General features: G+C 38.2%; 3 protein-coding genes across 4 annotated transcripts; all 3 read left to right on the top strand.

Annotated features, from left to right (window-relative positions):
- Positions 1-127: 127 nt before the first annotated feature.
- Positions 128-5292, top strand: gra (granulito). 2 transcript variants are annotated; one of them, XM_035950638.2, is made up of 7 exons: positions 128-1436; positions 3438-3541; positions 3633-3682; positions 3939-3996; positions 4144-4250; positions 4344-4416; positions 5050-5292. In XM_035950638.2, the coding sequence occupies exons 2-6, from the start codon at positions 3439-3441 to the stop codon at positions 4404-4406; spliced, it is 381 nt and encodes a 126-aa protein (XP_035806531.1). In that variant the 5' UTR covers positions 128-1436; position 3438; the 3' UTR covers positions 4407-4416; positions 5050-5292. The 2 variants fall into 2 exon arrangements, with proteins under 2 accessions (XP_035806531.1, XP_035806532.1); XM_035950639.2 differs by lacking the exon at positions 128-1436 and having other exon boundaries at positions 1443-3541.
- Positions 5293-5424: 132 nt separating this feature from the next.
- upp1 (uridine phosphorylase 1) lies at positions 5425-15365 on the top strand. The gene is made up of 8 exons (XM_023275493.3): positions 5425-7865; positions 8044-8118; positions 9140-9251; positions 9355-9513; positions 9656-9770; positions 11696-11905; positions 14356-14502; positions 14589-15365. The coding sequence occupies exons 2-8, from the start codon at positions 8072-8074 to the stop codon at positions 14738-14740; spliced, it is 942 nt and encodes a 313-aa protein (XP_023131261.1). The 5' UTR covers positions 5425-7865; positions 8044-8071; the 3' UTR covers positions 14741-15365.
- Positions 15366-17434: 2069 nt separating this feature from the next.
- Positions 17435-21687, top strand: stmn2a (stathmin 2a). Its single transcript, XM_023275494.3, has 5 exons — positions 17435-17646; positions 19615-19710; positions 19844-20016; positions 20089-20280; positions 20363-21687. The coding sequence occupies exons 1-5, from the start codon at positions 17628-17630 to the stop codon at positions 20420-20422; spliced, it is 540 nt and encodes a 179-aa protein (XP_023131262.1). The 5' UTR covers positions 17435-17627; the 3' UTR covers positions 20423-21687.
- Positions 21688-22387: the final 700 nt, after the last annotated feature.

Genomic DNA, 22387 nt, shown 5'->3' with positions numbered 1-22387 from the left:
AAGGATATACAATAAGATCACTGAGAATCTGTTTATTTCAGATATTGAGGTCACTTCTCTCTGACATAAAGATGGTTCAGTGCCAGCTGCAGATTTGGACATCCTGTTGGATGACTGGTAAGAAACATGGTTACACTGAAAACTGCACAGAGACACAAAATAATGCCTCATCGTAGTAGAGCTTGAAAGAAAGTCATGTAATGTATGATCTAATATAGCAGAATATGGTCTGTTTTATCAGCCTCTGACTATGGAAAAGCTATTTATTACTAGTTATATTGTTTTTAAAAAGCTTGAATGTGGGGAATTTTAGTGTTTTTTTTTTTCCTCTGATGACAAATGGGACATGAATGTTATAAATGGAGAAAATCAAATGTATGGGTTAAAACCTGTTTTTGTTCTAATTAAGATAAATATTGATGGCAAACAGATAAGTGAAAAGTAACTGGAAATAATACATAAGGCAGTTTTTTATGAAATGGGGAAAAAGTGAGCCAGTATCTACAATGGAAAGATGATTAATGGACTCCTTTCAATTTTTTTTAAAAAGTTGAATGTCCAATTTGTTTGTAGGACATAAATAATTTGCAATATCAAAAAGAAAATGAAGCCCAAAATTATTGATGCCTATGCCAGATTTTGATTTATTGTGGATTTTTTTTTTCAACTAAAAGGTGTCTTCTGGCTGGAAATGGCAAAAACAAGTGGCAAATGATGGTATGATGGTATGGTATGAAGGTTTATTTATTTTCTCTTACATTTCTACTGAAAATGCCATGTCCAAAACTATTCATATTACATTATTCATGCAATTCTTCTCAGTGCAGGGTTCTCTTTTGTCTTCGTAGCAGCCCTCAGATGTGTCAGTGTGAAACTCCTTGTACTTTTCCATGATACTTTGCATTGTGGCCACTGGACCTTGAAAACATTTGAATATGCCTTCATAGTGTTTTCCTGTCCCGTGAGCACACACAGCGCCTCACTGAGCACTTTGGCTTTAGCCATGAATTGCAGCTTAACTAAATACTGCCTAGAGGACTACTGCATGAGCTGTTCTCAGTTTATAGTGTATTAGAATAATGTAGAGCATGGTTGAAATTACAAGGACTACTTGCAATAAGCTGCATTGTCTCAAATATTAGTGAAATTTCATGGGATATGAATAAATTTGGACATTGCATTTTTCATAAAAATGTTGAAAAGAACAGTTGCAAATAGTCTTACCATCTTTTGTCACTTGTTTATTTCATTTTCAGCCAGCTGACACTGGGCAAATAAAAATTCACTGCAAGTCAAAATTTGGCTAGGAGTTACCGGATGTTCTAGTTCTAGCTTTTATTTTGAAAACAGGAAACAGTTTATGGCTGGACCAGCTTGACACCGCTGAGGTGAGCAGGCAGAAAACCACGCTGAGAGGAATTCAGTACAATAAACAGGTAAATATTGATGAAATCTCTTCTTTATAATGTAAAACAAGCGTTTAGAGCCAGTAGCTTTACTTGTATGAGTTGTTATTGCAGCGTTGCAAGCTGAAATGATAGTTTAGCTCAGTTTAAACTCCTGCATCATATTCTAGTTGACTTTTCCATCGCTTTAAATTAGTTCATCGACTCGTTTTTAAAGGTTTTAGGGGTTGACTACCTAACAGTGATTCCTAAACGTTAAACTGAACCGCTAGTGCCGCCGTTAGCCGTTTGCCGTTATCCTGCCGTCCACAGATTCCTGCCATTAAACGCTGTGTGATGAGCAGCAGGAGGGAGACACCTGTTTACCAAAGTTACTTATTTACTTCGCAATTGAACTACGGGCGTTTTTTTAAACTAGTTGTGTTCACGGATTATTGATTTAGGGGAGATTATCTTATAGTCAAGCTAAAGTTAAGTTTGTGTAACCTGTAGCATCCGCAGTTAGCTAGCTGCTGTGCTACCTCCAGCCTGGTACATCACAAGTCACTAGCAGTTTTTTTTGTTGTTTTTATGTTTTCTACGGGACTCTACTTGAATTACGAGTTAGTTTATCTAACATACTTATAATTTATCTAATGTTAAATTCATTATCTGTCTGTTCAGAATTGGGAAAATCAGTTGAAGCCACACATTTAAAAATAATCCATATATATTCCCTATATTCTATTGAATAAAGGTTCTAAGTATTTCTCATCTGTGGCCTTAGTTGTGGCTCACCAAGCTTAATTACATTATTAAAGCAATACAGTTAAGCCTTTAATTATTTACACCCATCACAAATTTTGATTTATAATGATTTTGTATTTGACCATCACATTTTTCCTAGTTGGAAATGACTCAAACAAGTGGCAAAAAAACAGTAAAACATTGTGGTAGAGATGTTAAATATATTTAAACTAGTCTGTACAGTTTAATATATTTAAACTGTACATTTTTACTAAAAGTGCCATGTGCAATATTAATCAGCTAAATAATCAGTATCAAAGCCTTTATTTTTTACCACCTCAATCAATAGTTTTTCTGCATGTCTCCACTGGAATTTTGTTTCACTGATCTTTGTGGCGATCTCCAGCTTTTTTATGTTTTTGTATGTTTTGCAAAAAATGCCATGCTCAGAATCATTCATATCCTTTCTCAGATATGCATCATGACTCTTGTTGGCCACCACATGAATCAAGCACTTCATGTCTAAACTAATGGGCTTCAGATGAGATTTTGGACCACTCCTTTTTTTCTCCTTATGCTGTGTTTTTGACAAACTTGCATGCGGAGTCCCTATTGGTCTGCATCAGTGAAGATTAGCCTTATTGTAATGCTAGCAGAACTGCTCACATTTATCAGGATATTCTTGGTGCTAATCCTTCTATCCTTGTTGAGGCCCCTGTAAGATTTTTCACAGTGTTGAACTCCTTGTACTTTTTCATTTTGCTCTCACTGCAGCTTCTGACACTTTCACATGACTTTATAGCCTTTAAACTTATTGTGAGCGACCACAACAGACACTTGTTTCTTAGTGATACAGACTTATAACGAGCTTACTGAGCTCTTTGGTTTCAACTATGAATTGTAATTGACTCATAGTGGATTAGAGAACTACTGCATCAGCTGTTAGAACAGTATAGCGGCTGCATTTTCTCAGATATTTGTGACAATTTCAAGATGGATGAACACTTTTGCACATGACACTTTTAGTAACAATTCAAATAGTGAACTTTACCGTTCATCTACATATCAGACACAATCTCTCACCATCTTTTTTTCCCACATTTTTATGCCATTTCCAGCCAACAGAAACCTATTGGTCAAATAAAAAAAAGCATAAAAAGTCCAAATCTGGCATGGGTATATTGAAAGATTATTAGCTAATGTCTGCTTCTATTAATGGAAACACTGCTCAGTATATCTATATATAACAAGCAAGCCTTGTAGAACACAGTAGCTTTAAACACATTTGAACCTCACTAATTCCAGGATGGAGGTGTCAAGAAGAAGAGTCCTCCAAAAGCACCTGGAGCCGGCGAGACCTCTGCGCCGCTGCATCCATGCTGAGATGGGTGACTACTCGGCTCTAGCTGGTCAGTCACACTGGATCAAATTATCAGTCGGGAATGTATTATATTCATATTTAATGTTGTGTTCATATGACAATCCTATCGCCTCTTTTAGAGTCCCAAATAAACGCTGCTGCATGTGCACAGAACCTGATGAATCAAGAGGTAAGAAGACAATTTATTAACAAGCTTACAATTGTTAGTGATTATTCTAGCAACAATGGTTTTTTAAACATTTCCCTGATACCAAGGAGAAGGCTTCAGATTGCCTACAAATAATGTTAAATTTGTAATGATAGAAAACTACCAGCTTCATAAATTACTTTAAGAACTCTATGAATTATTAAAATGGTTGCATAATTGAGTATTTTGCATATTGAGTTTTTCTCAAGCTTTTCGTCTTATATTTTGCGCTTGATAGACCAACATTGGCATTGAGCAGTTTTACAAGATCGTCAACCTCCACAAACAGAAAAAAGGTAAAACACAAAATGTTCTTTATTGACATGTGTGTTTCAGATCACCCAGAAACTCTTATTGTTATGCTTACAATAAGGACAACTATGACATTAGTGGTGGGTGAATTTGCCTGATTTTAACTTCTATGCTGTTGCTTTAATTTGTAGCTAGGATATCTTACACAAGGGATTTTTTAATCGCTCTGGCCAGTTGTCCTGAGGCTAAGAAGAAGCCAGAATTCTTGCCAGAGCATCCGATAGTCCTAACCAAGGCAGTAAGTTGTGTGTTTGTATTAAATTTTATTGTGAAATGTGAGTTAAAAGATCAAATTACTAACAACTGTGCTGGGAATGTTTTCTCATACCAGAGAGATCCTGGGAACCTGAGGCTTCCTCAAATGAGGTGGAATGGTGAAAAAGATGAAGTGTGAGCTTAAAGAGGTAGTGTACGCTTCAAAGTTTTGGGTTTTTTTTAGCTGTAAAGGAAATCCTATAGCTGAATTATAGTTTGTGTTGACATTTATATCAAATTCATTTAAAAATCTGTCAACACGCCATGTAATGTTTGAAATGCTCATCCTAAGTCACATATTTTATCTTCTTACTTGCCATACATACTATAACCGCACTCAAAGTATGTTGTGTCTCATGCAGTTTGCATACAGTTGGGAATTGCTGTTTTGTCATAATATTGCACGTTAAACTTTGACCGTCTTGCTTATATATCCGTCACAGTCTGCAGTGTTAAGTTACCTGTCGTATCTTCTGCTTCTTAGAGGATTGCGGGTCAGAATGCACAGAAAACTGTGCTTGCTTTTTGGCACTTTGCATTTGACTTATTATGTACTAGTACATAATATTTCTTTCTCCTCTTCTTTTGAAACTTTAGCACATTAGATAATCTAGATTATGATGTAAATGACATGCAAACTACTCTTTAAAGGCTTTTTACTTGCAAAAGTTGTAGGTGCTTAAAGCAAAGTGCAGATGTTTGGATTTTATTTTTGTGTTGATTTGATAAAATGAACATAAACAGTATAAGGAATAATTTGTCGACTTCTTTTTTGTTTCTAGGGTGGCAGAAAGACTTGACTTCCCTTAAAGAAATTTGCACAGATCTTATTGTGTACTGCTGAGAGTGTTTGTGTTTTCTTTTTCTTTTTTTGCTTTTCTTTCTCAATTTAACTTTTTTTAAATTTGCATACATTTGCCTGACGACCGTTGCTGTGAGAGTATTGCATTTCTGCTTGGTAATTTTGTTAACAGTGAAATATTTCTCTTGTATGAAAAAATATTAATGGATGCTTTTCAACTCTGGTGCCGATGTTTCATTTAAAGAGTCAGCGGTGGGATTTGGGAGGGATCGAGGCTTGTGCAGATTTGTTCTCACTCAACAACAGTGAAAATCGTGTTAGGTGGAGCTACAGGAGCGTTGGGATTTAGCATGTCTTCCTGAATATCTCAACTAAACCTGCAGTAAATTAAAATTAAAGCATTCTTGTAGTGACAAATGCACTGAAAACCATCACTCAACGGTGAGTTCTGTGAAGTATTTTTGCATTTTTCTGCCATTTTCTGGCACACAGCTCCATTTTTATCACTTCATCCAGCCTCAGCCAGCAACTGTTTGAAGTGAGAAAACTCATTTAACCCCTCTGAGTCACATACGCTGCACCAAAGGGGCGATAAAGTTTGCAGGTGACTGGATAATGTAGCATTTAGCACCTAAAAGCAGATTTTCCCTGAGGGGTTGGAGGAGAAAACATAAAAGTCAACGTAGAATAAATATTGGACTTAGGGTTAAGCCCTGAATTATTCATACCCATGCTGAATTTCTTATCGTCCTTCATCAATTTTTTGGTTAAATACGCTATGAATGAAAATTTGACATGTATATGAATCATCATGAGCCTAAATGTACATAGAGAGTGTGACTGCACTTTATTTTGCTGCACAAATACTACAAACATGGTTCATTTCTCACTCGGTGACTATGTAAATATGTAATATGTTAACAACTTCAGGTTATTTGTCAATTTCAGGTAGTTTTTTTACAATATAGAACCTTTAACAATTTGCACATAATCAGTTGTAAATGCGTTTACTTCATGTATGTGCTGTCTACATATAATATAAACAATATTCACTCAATAATTCATATAATATTCACTATATAATGTTGTTGCAATGTTCTAAAGTGAGAGATGTCTTGCCCCAGTTTAACCTGCTGTAAAGAGTGAAAGGGAGCTCTGACAATAGGTTTGAGTGTTTGGAAGTTCGCACATCATCATCAAACTACAATTATATGCAGCTGCCAGGAATTATAATGCAGCTGGTTTCACAACGATGTGCCTCCCTCTGTGGACATCAGTGAATAATTGCATGTCTGCTGGTTTCATTCACCTCTACGTGACCGAAGCAGAGTATCTGACTGCTGTAGTTACACAAAAGAGATTTATTCACCATGAGTCGCTTGAATAGCTCTTATTCTGGGCCTGTGGCAAGTAAAACTGGGAGGTTATCTAGCTGTGGTTAACAGCTTTTCGGTTGCACTTTTAAGTTTGTAACGACCACAAAACATGATCACATTTTGTCGTTATTTTCCCATTTAGATTTACTCTAAAAAGTTGTAGTCTGTTATGATTTAATTACTCATTGGCTGCCAGTGAAAGCCTTGACTTCAGTCTTAGTATTCCATTTTGCCTTCCTGTCCATTTCATCTTTTTCAAGATCTAAAAAGGTTTATGCGATCATCCAGTGGAGCACTTATCGCAGACACACACCTACAGATTTACACCTAGAAAGACAACAGACATAAAACTAAGCGCTAGAACTGTGCGACAACATTTTCCTCTATTGTGTTTCAGTATTTGGCATCAGGCATCTCATAGTTCAGACAAACCATTAAACAAATAGCAAACGGACAACAACAAAAAAAAGGACACAACTGTCAGGGGTAAAATGCTCATTTAAACCCAGTTTCTCTCACATTGTATGATTGCAGTTAACTTCAAAGTCCCATCATTTGACTAGAGTATTATGTAAATATATAATAATAAAAAATATATATAATTCAAATGTATATATTTATGTGCATATATACAGTATGTATGTAGTAAATATATAGAGAGCTATATGTGGATAAGATGTATAGAGAGATGTATATATGAGATATATATAGAGAGAGAGATGTATGTATATATATATATAGAGAGAGAGATGCAAATATAAGACATACTGTATATAGAGAAAGATATATGTATGTATAAGATAATTATATATAGTTAGAAATATAGGTATGTATAATATAAATATATAGCGATGTATGAATATGTATAATAAATATAGGTATGATAAATATAGAGATATATGTATGCATAAGATAAATATATAGACAGATAAATTGGTATGTATGATAAATTGAGGTATATAGGTATGATGAATATATAGAAATATCTAGGTATGTCTAAGATGTGTGGAGTGAGATATATTTGTGTATTTGGACAGTCTGAGTGTAGAGAAGTTGACACATCATCATCATCATCATCAGACTGTAATTAACTGTATGAAGTGTTCAGGAAATACAGCTCAGCTGGTTTCACAGCTCTGTGTTTTCCTGTTTGGACATCTCTGAATACTCGCACGTCCGCTGCTTCAGTCTCCTCTACGTGACCGACAGAAAAGTAATCAGAGTACTATCGGCGTGACGCTTTTGACGTAACCGGCGTGACATCAGAGTGGGCCGGATCTGCACGTTACGGTGTCAGATGTTCACGGCGAATTAATTTGGTCTAAACGGACGGAACAGCTGTTAAAGAGGAGCATCTGACAGGTGAACATAAAGCTGCTGTGTGGGTTTGTGTCCTCTGAGCTGCTGGTTCATCTTTAAGGTAAATCTGGAGCTAAATATCTCCTTTTTTTCCTACTCTGGGAGCGATGAAGTGCTGTGTGCGCATTAGTGGTTTATTTAAACATGTCTGACTTGTGAGACTTTTCTAATTCTTTTTCATACGAGGTGAATCCTGGTCTCCTGTGATGTTTCTCTGACTTTCTGTTGGTCTCCTGCAGCTGCTGGTTCTTCTTCTGTTCGGTCTTCATGAAGATGGATCCGAGCGACGAGCAGCGCAGCGCGTCGAGCAGCAGGTGAGCAGCTCCTCACAGCAGAATATCCTCATTTAAACATGTATCTGTTACTGCTGCACTGTGTTTATTCATGTCCGCCGAGTTACTGCAGCTAGTTTCCGGTTAAAGTGAAAGAAGGAAGCCGCTGGGTGCGACAGGATTCCAGGACACTGACCTTTTTCCAGGGCGGATCAGCATTTTTCAAACTAAATAAATATCCAGTGACTCCTGAATTACTGGAGTGATGCCTGAAATAGACAGAAACAAAAATAAAAACTTTATATTCATGAAGGAAAGGTTTTTTGTAGGACTGTTTTGCTTCATGCACTTAAAAAAAGAAAAACAACAGCATGTATGATCTATTTTTTAAAAAACATTTGACAGATTAACACTATTTAAATCTGAAAAAATAACTACATTTTACAAATATTTGCCATTATTTGAAAGAAAAGTTATGCATGTATAAATATTTATTAATAAGTGTTCAAATGTAAATACTTTTATATCAATATAATAGATTTTTAAATAATAAAGTAAAAGTACACATAGCAACTCTGTTACACTATATATATATATATATATATTTATATATATATATATATTACACAATATAACACTATTTTTTCCTGTATGTAAATCAGCAAGAAATTTAATTATTCTACAGATATTTCCCAATATTTGAAATAAAATTTTGGTTCTTTTAATGTTTGATCGTAAAATCCTGTTTTTTTTTAACTGTATTGAAATCAGTAAAAATATCAATATCTTGCAGATATTTGCCGTTATAAAAAAAACAAAAACTGTAGATTTTTCTTGTTTTGTTAAATAGTACATAATAATCATTGAAATCACAGAAAAAAAATATATAAATTTACATGTTAACTGTTAAAAAAAATTTAAATGGTCCAAACTGTAAAGAAAAGTCATATTTTACTGGTAAGCTGGATAAATTAGAAAAATTATAATTTTTTTACTGAAAATTGCCGTTTGTGAAAGAGAAGTTAATGTCATTATTTAATATCTGTTCTTTTTCCTCTTTAAGCCATGTCTTTGTGCATAACCCACACCTGGACACGATGAAAGACGACATCCTGTACCACTTCAGTCTGGGAACTAAAACCCATGACCTGCCAGCGATGTTCGGTGATGTCAAAGTAATGCATTTTACTACACTGATTTGTTGAAAAAATACAATTGCCACAATTGTCTTTACCTTCAGAAAACACTTATGTGTCTTTTTTGTGTGTTTTATTTTAGTTTGTGTGTGTGGGAGGCAGCCCCTGGAGGATGAAATCCTTCATCGAGTACATTGCTGCTGAGCTCGCCATGGAAGACCCCAAATCAGATTATCCAAACATCTGTGCTGGAACTGATCGCTATGCCATGTACAAAGTTGGACCAGTACTCTCTGTCAGTGTACGTAAGAAGAAAACTCAACATGTGATCATTTTATCTAATAAATTTAGATATATTTTGGTACAACATGAGGCAAACTTATGCATGCCTGTTGCTTTTTTGGAAAAAAATGTGAATGTTGTGTGTGTGCTTGATTTTGCAGCATGGAATGGGCATCCCATCTATTGCTATAATGCTGCATGAGCTGATAAAGCTCCTCCATCATGCACGTTGCACAGATGTTACAATAATACGCATTGGGACATCAGGTGGAATAGGTAAGCTTGTTTTTTGTTACCTTAAGTGGCATGAAACAAGTCATGAACACTTAGGAATTACCTGGTTTTCAGCATTAATTGCTAAAAAAAATAAAACTTGATCTGATTTTAATCTAAGTTGCAAGTATAAATAAATAAGCTTAAATGAATAGCACAAAATGCTTGTGTTGGTATGCAGTGCCCAACATGTGCTTTTCTTTATAAATGTACACTACAGTTAAAAAGTTTGGGGTCACCCAGGCAATTTCATGTTTATTCACACTTTTATTCATGTGCTAACATAACTGCACAAGGGTTTTCTAATCATCAATTAGCCTTTCAACACCATTAGCTAACACAATGTAGCATTAGAACACAGGAGTGATGGTTGGCCGATGTAGATATTCCATTAAAAATGAGTCGTTTCCAGCTAGAATAGTCATTTACCACGTAAACAATGTCTAGACTGTATTTCTGATTGCTTTAATGTTATCTTCATTGAAAAAAAAATGCTTTTCTTTCAAAAATAAGGACATTTCTAAGTGACCCAAAACTTTTGACCGGCAGTCAGCTATCCTCTTAGAAATGTAGCTTTTGCTTCCTGAGACTTTTTCTTATTTTGTTCAGATAGTTTGCAAACTAAAATGCATAGATCTCATTTAATTTCCACATATGCACACCTATATTTATCTAACCATAAAAGTGGATCTCTTCCAGTCCTGAGATTTTTCATCAATTTCTGCAGATGTTTGTTTTTTTTTTTTTAATCAACCCCTTTAAAAGAAGTTCCAAAATTGCAACATGTGTAAGAGAGCAGAAGGGAAGGTGTGGCCATAAAGTTCGGTTGATGTTTTACAAAATTCATCAGCATTTCTTCAGAACAGACAGGGTTGGATCACACCTCATGAGTCACAGCCGTTTATTGTGCAAACAGACTGTTGTTTCAACGGCACCTGAGTCATCAGACTCTTGTGAAGAGGCTGGCTTTTGTCAGTGATGTGTGATTTAAATCCAGGATGGACAGACAAAGCAGAATGAATCAGTTTCAGACTGACAGGTGACATTAATGAAGGACTAAGTATTAATACGGTAGGGACTAATGAGTGAAGTGGATTCAAGTGTGCTTAAGATCTGGTGATGGATCAGGTGGGAAGATTTAGTGAAAGCAGCAACCAACACAGACTGAATACTGCAAAACTGTGAAACTTTACAAGTTGAGGGACTCATTTACTTTTCCCTGCCACTATAAGTTCTTGATAATCCATCTAAATATACACACATTGTAATATCAAACTAAAAATACTGCTAACACTTTAAAGATGACACTTTTTCTGCATTTTGGTTACTGGAATTATTTAAATTCAGATTAGTGAACTTCATTTGAACTCCTTTTGTGGTCAGCTGCTGCCACAACTTGTCACACAATGGATGACAACAGACATCTTTGTTTTGTCCTCAAACACACCTTTTCTTGTTTACCAGAAAAGAGAATTCAAGGTGTTTACTACAAATAGTTACTGATTGTATCTCACCCTTTCTCTGATTGACAAAAATGGAAGTGGATAAATTTTTTCCCCTCTTTAAGACAGTTATTGAAATGTATTTTGATAAACACAACCTTTACAGTATTATAAATACGGAATAAAATGCATCTTGAATTCAGACTTCCACAGTTTAATACAAAACAAACACGAGGAAGAAACCAATCCTGTCAACTTGCAGCGTGGGACTTTCTGTATCGTTATCCTTTAGAATCAGTTTCAGGTTTGAGCATGCAAGGCTGAATTACTCCAGTATTAGCTTTACAACATTGAGGAACAGTTGCTGGGAGGGATTTTAATCACTCCTGTATAATGTTTCAGCATACATGAAAAAACACCTTTTAAATGGAGCTGCCCTTTCAATCCAAGTATTAGCTCATCTCATCTGCCATTCTTGTCTTTCAGGGCTGGAGCCCGGCACTGTGGTCGTAACCAAGCAGTCTGTGGACGCCACCTTTCTGCCCAAGTTTGAGCAGGTGATCCTGGGGAAGACGGTGGTTCGTAACACCGATCTGGACCGTAGTCTGGCTGAAGAGCTGCTGCAGTGCAGCAAAGAGCTGAACCAGTTTGAGACGGTGATCGGAAACACTATGTGTACTCTAGATTTCTATGAAGGTATGAGCTCTGAGGGGGCACTACGACGAGAGATTGATGGGTTAGAGAGGTACAGTTAGGTCCATATATATTTGGACACTGACACAAGTTTTGTCTTTTTTACCTGTTTAATGAAACATTCCAATTACAGTTATATAATGGACATGGACATAAAGTGAAGACTCTTAGCTTTCATTTGAGAGGATCCACATTCAAATCGGATGAAGGGTTTAGGAGTTTCAGCTCCTAAACATATGCCACCCTATTTTAAAAGGGACCAAAAGTAATTGGACAATTGACTCAAAGGCCATTCATGGGCAGGTGTAAGAATTAATTCTTTGTTTAAGAATGGTTCAATTCAGTTCAATTCAATTCAATTCAATTTTATTTATATAGCGCCAATTACAGTCAAATTGTCTCGAGATGCTTTACAGAACCCATATGCCTGACCCCCAGAGCAAGCCTTAAGGTGACAGTGGCAAGAAAAACACCCTTTTCACAGGGAAAACACCTCGAGCAGAACCCGGCTCTAATGTGGGGGGACCCATCTGCCTGCTGGCCGGGCGGGTTGAGAGGGACAGAAGAGGTAGAAAGGTAGAGATAGAGGGGTAGAGGTAGAGATAGAGGGGTAGAGATAGAGGGATAGAGATAGAGAGGTGGGGGGGTAGGCAATTCCTTCGTTATGTCAGTACCAATTAAACAAATAACAGGCCTGGAGTTGATCTGAGGTGCTTGTATTTGGAAGATTTTGCAGTGTGATGGCTCAGGCATGCATGGCTGCCAGTGGCACTGGGTCACTGGTGTGTACTGATGATGTGACACAGGACAGAACCAGCCAGATGAAGTCTGAGGTGTTCAGAGACATACTGTTGGCTCAAATCCAGCCAAATGCAGCCAGACTGATTGGGCGGTGTTTCATAATACAGGTGGACAATGGCCCAAAACATACAGCCAAAGCAACCAAGGACTTTATTAAAGCCAAGAAGTGGAATATTCTTGAATGGCCAAGTCAGTCACCTGATCTCAACCCAACTGAGCATACATTTCACCCATTAAAGACTAAACTTCAAAATAAAAGGCCCACAAACAAACAGCAACTGAAAACCGCTGCAGTAAAGGCCTGACAGAGCATTAAAAAGGAGGAAACCCAGCATCTGGTGATGTCCATGAGTTCAGGACTTCAGGCAGTTATTGCCAGCAAAGAGATTTCAACTAAGTATTAGCAATGAGCATTTTATTTTCAGTTGTTTAATTTGTCCAATTACTTTTGAGCCTCTGAAATGAAGGGATTGTGTTTAAAAATGCTTTAGTTCCACACATTTTTATGCAATCTTTCTGTTCAACCCACTGAATTATAGCTGAAAGTCTGCACTTCAACCATGTCTGAATTGTTTAATTTAAAATTGATTGTGGTGCTGTACAGAACCAAAATTAGAAAAACTTTGTCTCTGTCCAAATATTTATGGACCAAACTGTACCTTGAGTTTACAGTGTCACAAAGATGGCTGCTATTTAACCTGCTAGGTTACCATGGTAACTGATGCTGCACAGCTAACCTGGTTCTGAACAGAGTTTGGGATTTAAATCAGCTTTAACAAGTTGTTTTTTCCTTACAATATTCTCGACACAGTTTCTCTACTAAGCAGATGCATTTGCAAATCTATTGAGCATTATGTTTGTATTATCACTGAACAAAGCTGTGCAATTACAGTAGCGCAAACTGCATGCATTGTGTTGCCATGGAAACCATGCCATGTATTCAGCTGGTGACACAGAAAATGCAGAAATGTATTCATTCATTTTATTTTTATTTATTTATTTTGATAGGGACTGTGCACATTGATGAACGTCAATTTAGACAGCAATAGACGTAAATATGCCAGATTATAGCAACAATGCTAATTTACATCTGCAGTCTTAATTATATGCAGCTGTTATCCCGCATTTTACTGTCACTGGTCTTGATTTGCTTCCCACTCAGTTTTTTTTACTCCTGTTACTGTAGCTAAGAGAAAACAGATTCTAAAGCTGATTGTTAGTATTAATCATGGAATAACGTTAGCTATAAACAGCTGCAAAACATTAGCAGTTTTCTACCAGCATTCCTCTCTTGCATCATTTGCAGAAGCATCACTTTTTATGCAGTATTTTTTTTATATTTCACATAGCTCTCTATTATAGCATTCTATTCCTTTTGACTTAAGTAGGCAGCATGCGATTGGTCCTTTTTGTGTGGAGAAAGAGTCACATGATGCTTCAAACACCCACTTTTATGGTTGAAGAAAACCAGATTAACCAGATTATTCACTGTAGTGACATCCATTATGTCTGATTGCGGTTTTAGGATTTGTTGAGCCAGCTAACACAAACAAAGTCTGACTATGTTAAACTTGCATTAGTCAGTATATTGTTTATAGACATCTCCAGTCTTTTACCTTGTTTCTGTGTTTTCTATCTGATCAAACGTGCAGGCCAAGCCCGTTTGGACGGTGCTTTCTGTGCCTACACTGAGAAGGATAAACAGGACTACCTGAACAGAGCCAGAGAAGCAGGAGTGTGCAACATTGAGATGGAATCATCAGTTTTCGCCGCCATGTGCAAACTGAGTGGTCTGAGAGGTAAGCAAATCTAAAAATTTGATCAAAACAGAATCTTGTCTGGACACCTCAGCGAAACTTAAACTTGTATTTTTTGTTGTATAAAGCGGCTGTGGTTTGTGTGACGTTACTGGACCGCCTGAAGGGGGATCAGCTGAGCAGCTCCCACGATGTTCTTCACAATTACCAGCAGCGTCCTCAGATCCTCGTCGGCAGCTACATCAAGAAGCAGCTGAAGGCAAAATTGCAGCGCAGCTAAGTGCAAACTGCTATGCAAGAACACATCATACACAGAAAACACGGTGCACCGCAGTAGCTTTACACCACCTTTTTTATTTAATCTTCACCACGCACCTGTAGCTTTTAATAGAGTCACAACAGTCAGTTTAAATTCTACTTTCTATTCATGCTTTGATTTAGTTGGTTGACTTCACCTTTATAATTAACCAGCATGCACTGCTTCACTTTTGTTTCCTTTCGTATTTCACTTAGTATTTAACTGAGAATTGAATGTAATGTAGCAACCCATAGTGACCAAATGTGTCTTAAGAAACTTTGTTTTATCTGACATGTTAAATTTCTGATCCATTAAACCTCACTTGTTTTAGTAAGTCTGAGCTGTCAATGGTGCTGTAAGAGAACTGTTTATAGTGAAATACTCCTTGTTTCTCCAATGCAAGCAAAACAACCCTGATATTTATGCATTTGTCTCTTGTTGATGCCATCAAAGCGTTTTTTTTTATTCAGAATGTCTGTTATTCTGTTCTTTTAAGAGTTTGCTTGGGTATTTTTTCTTCATTCAGAACCTAAAACTGCAACAAAATGACTCGTTTAGAAAACAAACTCCACTGCACGTAAAAAATAAAATAATATGTAGAAGTAAAGCTGCTTGCAGTCGTTTTTGTTTTGTGTTGTGGCTAATTAGCCGTAAATATATACAGTTATAATAAATCTCAATGCAAGAGGCACTATGAACTTAAACGTGATGCAGGAGGCTTGTTGCAATGTGAGTCAATGAGTTCCTGAATGAATATTCTTACTGCAGCATTCAGATTTTAGGTAGGAACTTACCTGAGCAAGTATCTTCCTACAAGTATGTGAGTATCTGGATGGATGATAAGCTCTGTTTTAGGTTAATATTGAGCAGCTATAGTAAAAGATCTGATGGTTAGGCTGTTTTTTTATTACTGAAATAGGTCCTCTCTTCATTTAACAGGTTAGAAAATGTTTATACAGGCTACAATTTTAAATACGTTAGATTATTAGGGCATTATTCATGTACATGTTGGTTTTTCGACTGTATCATTGCTCTCTACATTTTATATCCAACTCAATGTGTGCTTTATGGCCTGATTTAAGCCTGAGGAGAGGGCAGCACTGGGATTTTTTTAGCAATGCTGTGTAAACTCCTGTCTCACTTTTCCATCGCTTGCCAGCAAATGTTGTGATTCTTGCTCATTTTAATGGCTGCTCTGCACCATTTGTTGTAAATATGCTCGAAAAGCCTTCTCAAATCTGCACCTTGGTCACTGAAAAACTTTCAGAACACACTAAAGGGAATATATTTACAAATTTAGTTGCATTACCACTGAATAAAGCAGTGCAGTTGCATTCATGTACTCAGCTGGTTCTACAGAAAATGTATGAATATATTTTTATTCATCATTGGTCCTGATTTGCTGCCCGCTCCATTTTACGCTCCTGTAATTGCAGCTAATAGAAAACAGATTCGAAAGCTGATTATTAGTATTAAACACGGAATAACGTTAGATATAAGCGGCTACAAAACTTGTTAGAACAGCCTTGTCAATTCTGGACCCTGGTCATTGAAAAACCTTCAGAACGCACTAATGATTACGCCTCTTTGGGAGAACTCAAAGCTCTAAACAAAGAGTGTGTATTTGAGGATTTTATTTTGTGTATCTTCATCCTCGGTTGTTCTAAAGTCCTTCACTTTTGTCCCACGTCTGTTGTTATCATGCTCAATTTTACGATTTTTATTCTGGCATTATAATGTTGTGCCTTTGTGGCCTGGCCTCCATTGAAAAAGATATTTTAAGACGGATCTTCCAACAAAGATCTGTTGAGATTTTTGGACTTCCTTTGTTAAAGTCATAACAGCGCTCCACTCTTTTTGCTCTTTGTAGGTCAAAACTGGAGAGAGATGACGCATTTCAAAGTTAAAATTGAACTGAACAGTCTGACTAACAGCAAGCATCATTTCTAACCTTCTTTTCTGTTCAGTAGGCGTACAGCACACAAGCCTACACACCTCTGTAGGGAAGTCAGTATTCTTAAGTCTGCTTTATTTTATAGAAACTGCAAGATGTGACTCTTGATATTTTCTTGAATTACTTAAAATGTTTAAGCCTGTATTCATACAAGCCAATGTGAATGTGATTTATTAGTTATTTTGATTCATTTTCACTGCCTCCACCTATATTTTAGGTAAGCACATGTTCCCAATATTGATAAATAGGGCTAAAAATTGTCAAAAGTCAATATTGAGACCATGTGCTTACCTAAAATATAGATGGAGGCAGCGAAAATGAATCAAAATAACTAATAAATCACATTCACATTGGCTTGTATGAATACAGGCTTAAACATTCTACATAATCATCTCAATGAACCACTGAATACAACAGACTTTCCCTGTTTCTCTAAATAGAACATCCTGACATCAGTATAAATTAAATAAGATGGCTTTTAGCTGAATTTTAACAAATTACTACTACACATATTTATCCTAATTTCCATTATCTCTTCACCAAAACATAGACTGTACGTATTTATTGAGCTAAATCTCGTATAAACGCATCTTGGCTCCCGCACCCACCATAAATTGGTGCAGAAAAATTAATCATAATGCAGAAAATTAAGTGTTCGATAGACAGAAAACAAAACCTCCGCCCATGCTCTGACCTGTGTTTTGGGATTTATTACGCTACAGCCCACAGTGGATGCTGCTGAAAACCGCTTTTGCGCGTCAGAGGACAGAGGAGGGTCTCCTTGCGCGTTCCCGTGCGTGCGCACCTCCTGCTATCCGATCCAACCCCCGTCTATTCGCTGACTCAGTGCCTTAAGCAGCATCACCGTTCACCAGGACAGAGCTACAGCATCCTCTGCGGAGAAATACATCAGCCATGGCCAAAACAGCGACCGGTAAGCACGACTTTGACTGATTCTGTTTAAAAAGACGGATGGATGGATGGATGGATGAATGGATGAATGGATGGATGGATGGATGAGCTGCATGGAGACGGGTGCATCCTTTCTCTGAGGTGTCGGCCTACCGGCTGGTGGTCTCCCTCCTGTAAAGGCTCTCCTGATAAATGCTTCTATTTGAAAGATTAATACTGAATTAAATCGTCTTTTGCGTCTTTTCCACCGATTCTGGGCCTTTCGTGTGCGCACATGAGCAGCAATATGCGTCTCCACGCCGCGCATCCTCCGCTCCTCTAATGTCTCCTTTATTATCCTCTTCTGTGCAAGTCATTTCGTGCTTTTTTTGTCTCATATTGTGTAACATTGTGTGATGAGTGGGTGTGGATTGGCCCCGTTATTTACAGCGCTGCACCCACGGCTCATGCTACAGCGGCCCCAACATGCAGCATAATGCAGACGGACCCCACCCAAGATGCTGGGCTGCTGATTATTTAGCCGACAGCAGAGCTCAGAGGGCTTCATCTGCTTCCACTCAAGCATCACTTTGCTATAAATACACCTGTGCAGGCTTATTTTTTTTAAATTTATCTTTAACTCCTGATTGATGCACCATTCATTTATACGGGATTGCTCCTTTTATTCTTCCCTTATGCCTCACGTTGGCATGGATGTATCAGCAGCTGTGGCAGATGTATTGTGCAAAAAAAATACGCTTTTATTACATCAAACCAGCTTTTATCCCCAGCAGTCTCATATTAACATATTAAACCTATTGCATTAATTTCTCACGCTCCTCTGGTTGTCAGTTGTTGTTGCAGGTCAGACATTTAGCATATTTGTTTACATAGTGTTGCTCTGCTTCTGGATACATATCTGAAACGTTGCCTTAAAATGAGCGGTACATTTATTAAAATACAACACGGTGCACCAGCTGGCTTCATTCTAATGGTGGCGGTGGTGATGTGGTGGTGGAGCAGACAGGTGTATGGCGGGGTGGGAGGCAGGCCAGCCCTGCAGCAAGAGGCCGCCTCACATAGTGGCCTTTGCAGCAGAAGGCTGAGCAGCACTCACAATCTGGAGTCGACTCCAAGGAGGCAGGTGGGCACGAGTATGGAGGGGGGAAAAAATCCTAGATGAGATTAAAAATAGCCCCAGGAGTTGGTGAAAACTAATTTTAAACAAAGTCCAGGTGATTAATCAGCTGTATTTGACACCATAATATCCACGGCATAGCAGTAATACATGGAAAGCTGCTTCTTATTGTTGTTACCGTGATACAAGGCGATTAAATAATTTGACACACAGGCTCTTTTTAATATCCATTCAAGTCACAGTAATACGTTATAGTTAATACGCAATTTCAGGTGTAATATTTCATTATTGTGCAGTATTATTTCAGTGTATTGTACTTTTTACTTATTCATGCCTTGTACCTTTTCTATGAAACTTTCATTCTATATTTATTTGTAGTCTTATTGTAGCTTCACCTGTATCTAGCTGCTGTAAAATGTACATTTCCCTGTGAGGGATCAATAAAGTTTATCTTATCACTATTCTTTTAGACTCTGCTTTAAGCTTGTACTCCTTATACACTTTATATTTACTGGTTTATTTTCATGTTTTTGTATTTTTTCAGAGCAAAATCGGCCAATTAATCTTATTTACCTTAATGCATGTTTGTTCGCTCCTACAGAATACATTCATCCAATTAATTATTAAGCATCGCAGCACTTATGTACATTTAAGACCTTCAACAGATCTTGAATGCAACGGTCATACCGATGCTAACTGGCTCTTGAACAATTCCATCCTTCCTAATTTGTAATATCTTCATTTGGAAGATATCAAATGCATTTGAGACAACATGGTGGTGAGGTGAGGGAGTTTTAGTGCTGTCATTGTTTTCATGCGTAACAAAGAAAGACTCACCTGAATGATGGTTTTTTGTTGTTGTTGTTCTGGCAGCATACAAAGAGAAGATGAAGGAGTTGTCTGTCCTCTCCCTCATCTGCTCCTGCTTCTACCCAGAGTCGCGCAACAAGCTCGTGTGCGAGTTCGAAGGTAACGGATTTGCTCAGACATTGATTTTCCTTCTGTTTAAACAAATTCCCCCTCGATGGATGGTTTTCTCCATCTAAATACCCTGAATACACACAGTAGCAATGTTGATAGGTTATTGGACATTGATTTCCAGACATGGAGGTGAAGGCTATAGACAAGCGGGCCTCGGGACAGGCCTTCGAGGTGATTCTCAAGCCGCTGTCTCCGGTGTCCGACGTTGCCCACAACCTGCCCTCGCCTCCGAAGAGGGACATCTCCTTGGAGGACATCGAGAAGAAACTGGAGGCCGCTGAGGACCGGAGGAGGGTGGGTGTGTCGTCTTGAGGTCTTGATGTTAAACGATTCCAAATCTGATGCGTATTTTGTTTGTGTCGTTAGTACCAAGAGGCCCAGGTGCTGAGGGCTTTGGCGGAAAAGCGCGAGCACGAGCGGGACGTCTTGCTAAAGGCCATGGAGGAGAACAGCAACTTCAGCAAGATGGCCGAGGAGAAGCTGCAGCTGAAGATGGAGCAGATCAAGGAGAACCGCGAAGCCTATCTGGCAGCTATGCTCGAGCGTCTGCAGGAGAAGGTGAGGAGAATCTCGGGCTTCAGGTGCACGAGCGAAAGCGGAAATTGATGAATAACCGTCCTAACTGTGTTGCCGTTTCCAGGAGAGACATGCAGCCGAGGTGCGCAGGAACAAAGAGCTGAGGGAAGAGCTGACAGCATGAGCCTCACACCAGTCCATCCGAGTCCCTCCATCTCCCCCCTTCCTCCTCGCCCTGCCCTCACCCTCTCCGTAACAGACACTCAACCCCGGGAGGCCGAGAGGTTCGAGGACCTCACCAACCACCACAACACACCACAACACACCATTACCACCACCACTACTATCAGTATTATCAGTGGATACAAACACTCATCTTGAGAATTGAATGGATTTGTTGATTTTAGAGAAAATTGCAAGAGTATGGCTTTTATTTTGTAAATATTTTTTTCTATCTATCTATCTATCTATCTATCTATCTATCTATCTATCTATCTATCTATCTATCTATCTATCTATCTATCTATCTATCTATCTATCTATCTATCTATCTATGATAGTAGGCGGAGTAAACGTGCATCTATTGCACGTTACTCCGCTGTACAATTTCAAACATTCTGTTTGTCATTGATTTAACATTTCAGTTCTTGAAATTCGACTCCACAACCATTTTCTTTGTGAAAGCCGTCGGTGTTGTGAGCTGGCTGTAGACGCACGTTTGCAGTGTTTCCTGATGATGTCATGGTGACGATGATGTTTCCGTGTTTCTTTTTGTGGAAGAAGAGCGACGGTCGGTGTACGTAGACTGCAGGCTCCTCGAGATATCTCGTATCTGTATCCTACCCTCACGCACACACATACACCTACTCATCCCCCTGAACACGCACGCTTGGAAACAATAGGCCACAGATTCTTTAAAGCATCCGCCACTTCTTCAAACAAGCTCAATAATAACGAACTCGATAGGTGCTTTATTGTGATTTAAGAATGTCTTTGCCCAATGGGAGCAACTGTTTCTACACTTGCAGATTTCCACCTGACCCCGACGGCGCCCAATTTTTCAACCAAGCCAAATCGATAGCTCTGTTAAGAACACAGTATTTGGGGACGAATCTTATAAATTTAATGAATGTTATGACGCCATACTGGTATCATGCATAGTGTCTTGGACAGTGGAATGTGCCCCCATCTTGATACTGATAGTGTGAACATAACGTATGTCTGTGCGGGTGTGTGTGAATGCAGATTTACCTTGAGGCATCATGAGCATCTGGGATTAGACAGAGAACGGATGCGGGATGCTTTGACATTCAGCACACTGAGCTAGTCTCTTTTTATTCTACGGTACCACTGATATCTGCCTGCATCCTCTGCTGCTTGTGTTTCTCCCTTCATATATTTCTCTGTGAAAGCTTTGCTGAATAAAGGTTTGGGGTTCTGTGAACATGGCATGCACCATCTAATACTTTTTTGTTCTGTGCAAAAAGAAGAGAGAAGGGAAAAATGTAAACTGCCAAAATAAAAGAACCAGTTATCTACACATCCCGAGAATCGCAGTCTTGGCACAGCTCATTTTTCTGCTTTGCTACTTCATAGAGTATTCCGTTAAATGTGATGTTTCTCCAGCAGGTGGCAGCGTCAGATTTATTTGGGATAAAGACATGGCGCCGGGGGACAAATCCCCTCCTTTCAAAAAATAGGGCAAAAGTTCATAATATGCAAATACACATAAAATGTAACACCAAAAACACTCACAGTGCTTCTTAATTGGGCTTTAAACTGACTGGAACTGGGTTTATTCTCAATAATGAGGCCTAAACAACAAATCACAGACGGCAGGAACATGTGGTTGCTGCACATTTGGATAAAATGAAAACAATAAAACCCCCAAAACCTCAAAGATCGGACCAGAAACAGCACCTGGGAGCAGAGCGGTGATTTACTGCCGCAGCTGTCTGCGTTTTTTTGTTGCTTTTTAACCACTTTGCAGCAGTGTCCTCATCCTGTTCACACTATTGTCTCCGTTTCAGGCCAACCCAAGCTAGTGAGGTCAGGGCAACATTGTAAAGGATTTCCTCTGGCTCTTAATGATTTCCTGGGTATTCAGAAGGGCAACAATGCTCTCAGATTTGGTTACTTACCTGGCACA

The sequence above is a fragment of the Amphiprion ocellaris genome, chromosome 9 (genome assembly GCF_022539595.1).
Source record: "Amphiprion ocellaris isolate individual 3 ecotype Okinawa chromosome 9, ASM2253959v1, whole genome shotgun sequence".
Lineage (NCBI taxonomy): Eukaryota > Metazoa > Chordata > Actinopteri > Pomacentridae > Amphiprion > Amphiprion ocellaris.
Note: the sequence above shows the minus strand (reverse complement) of the source record. Positions and strands in the feature narration are given on the sequence as shown.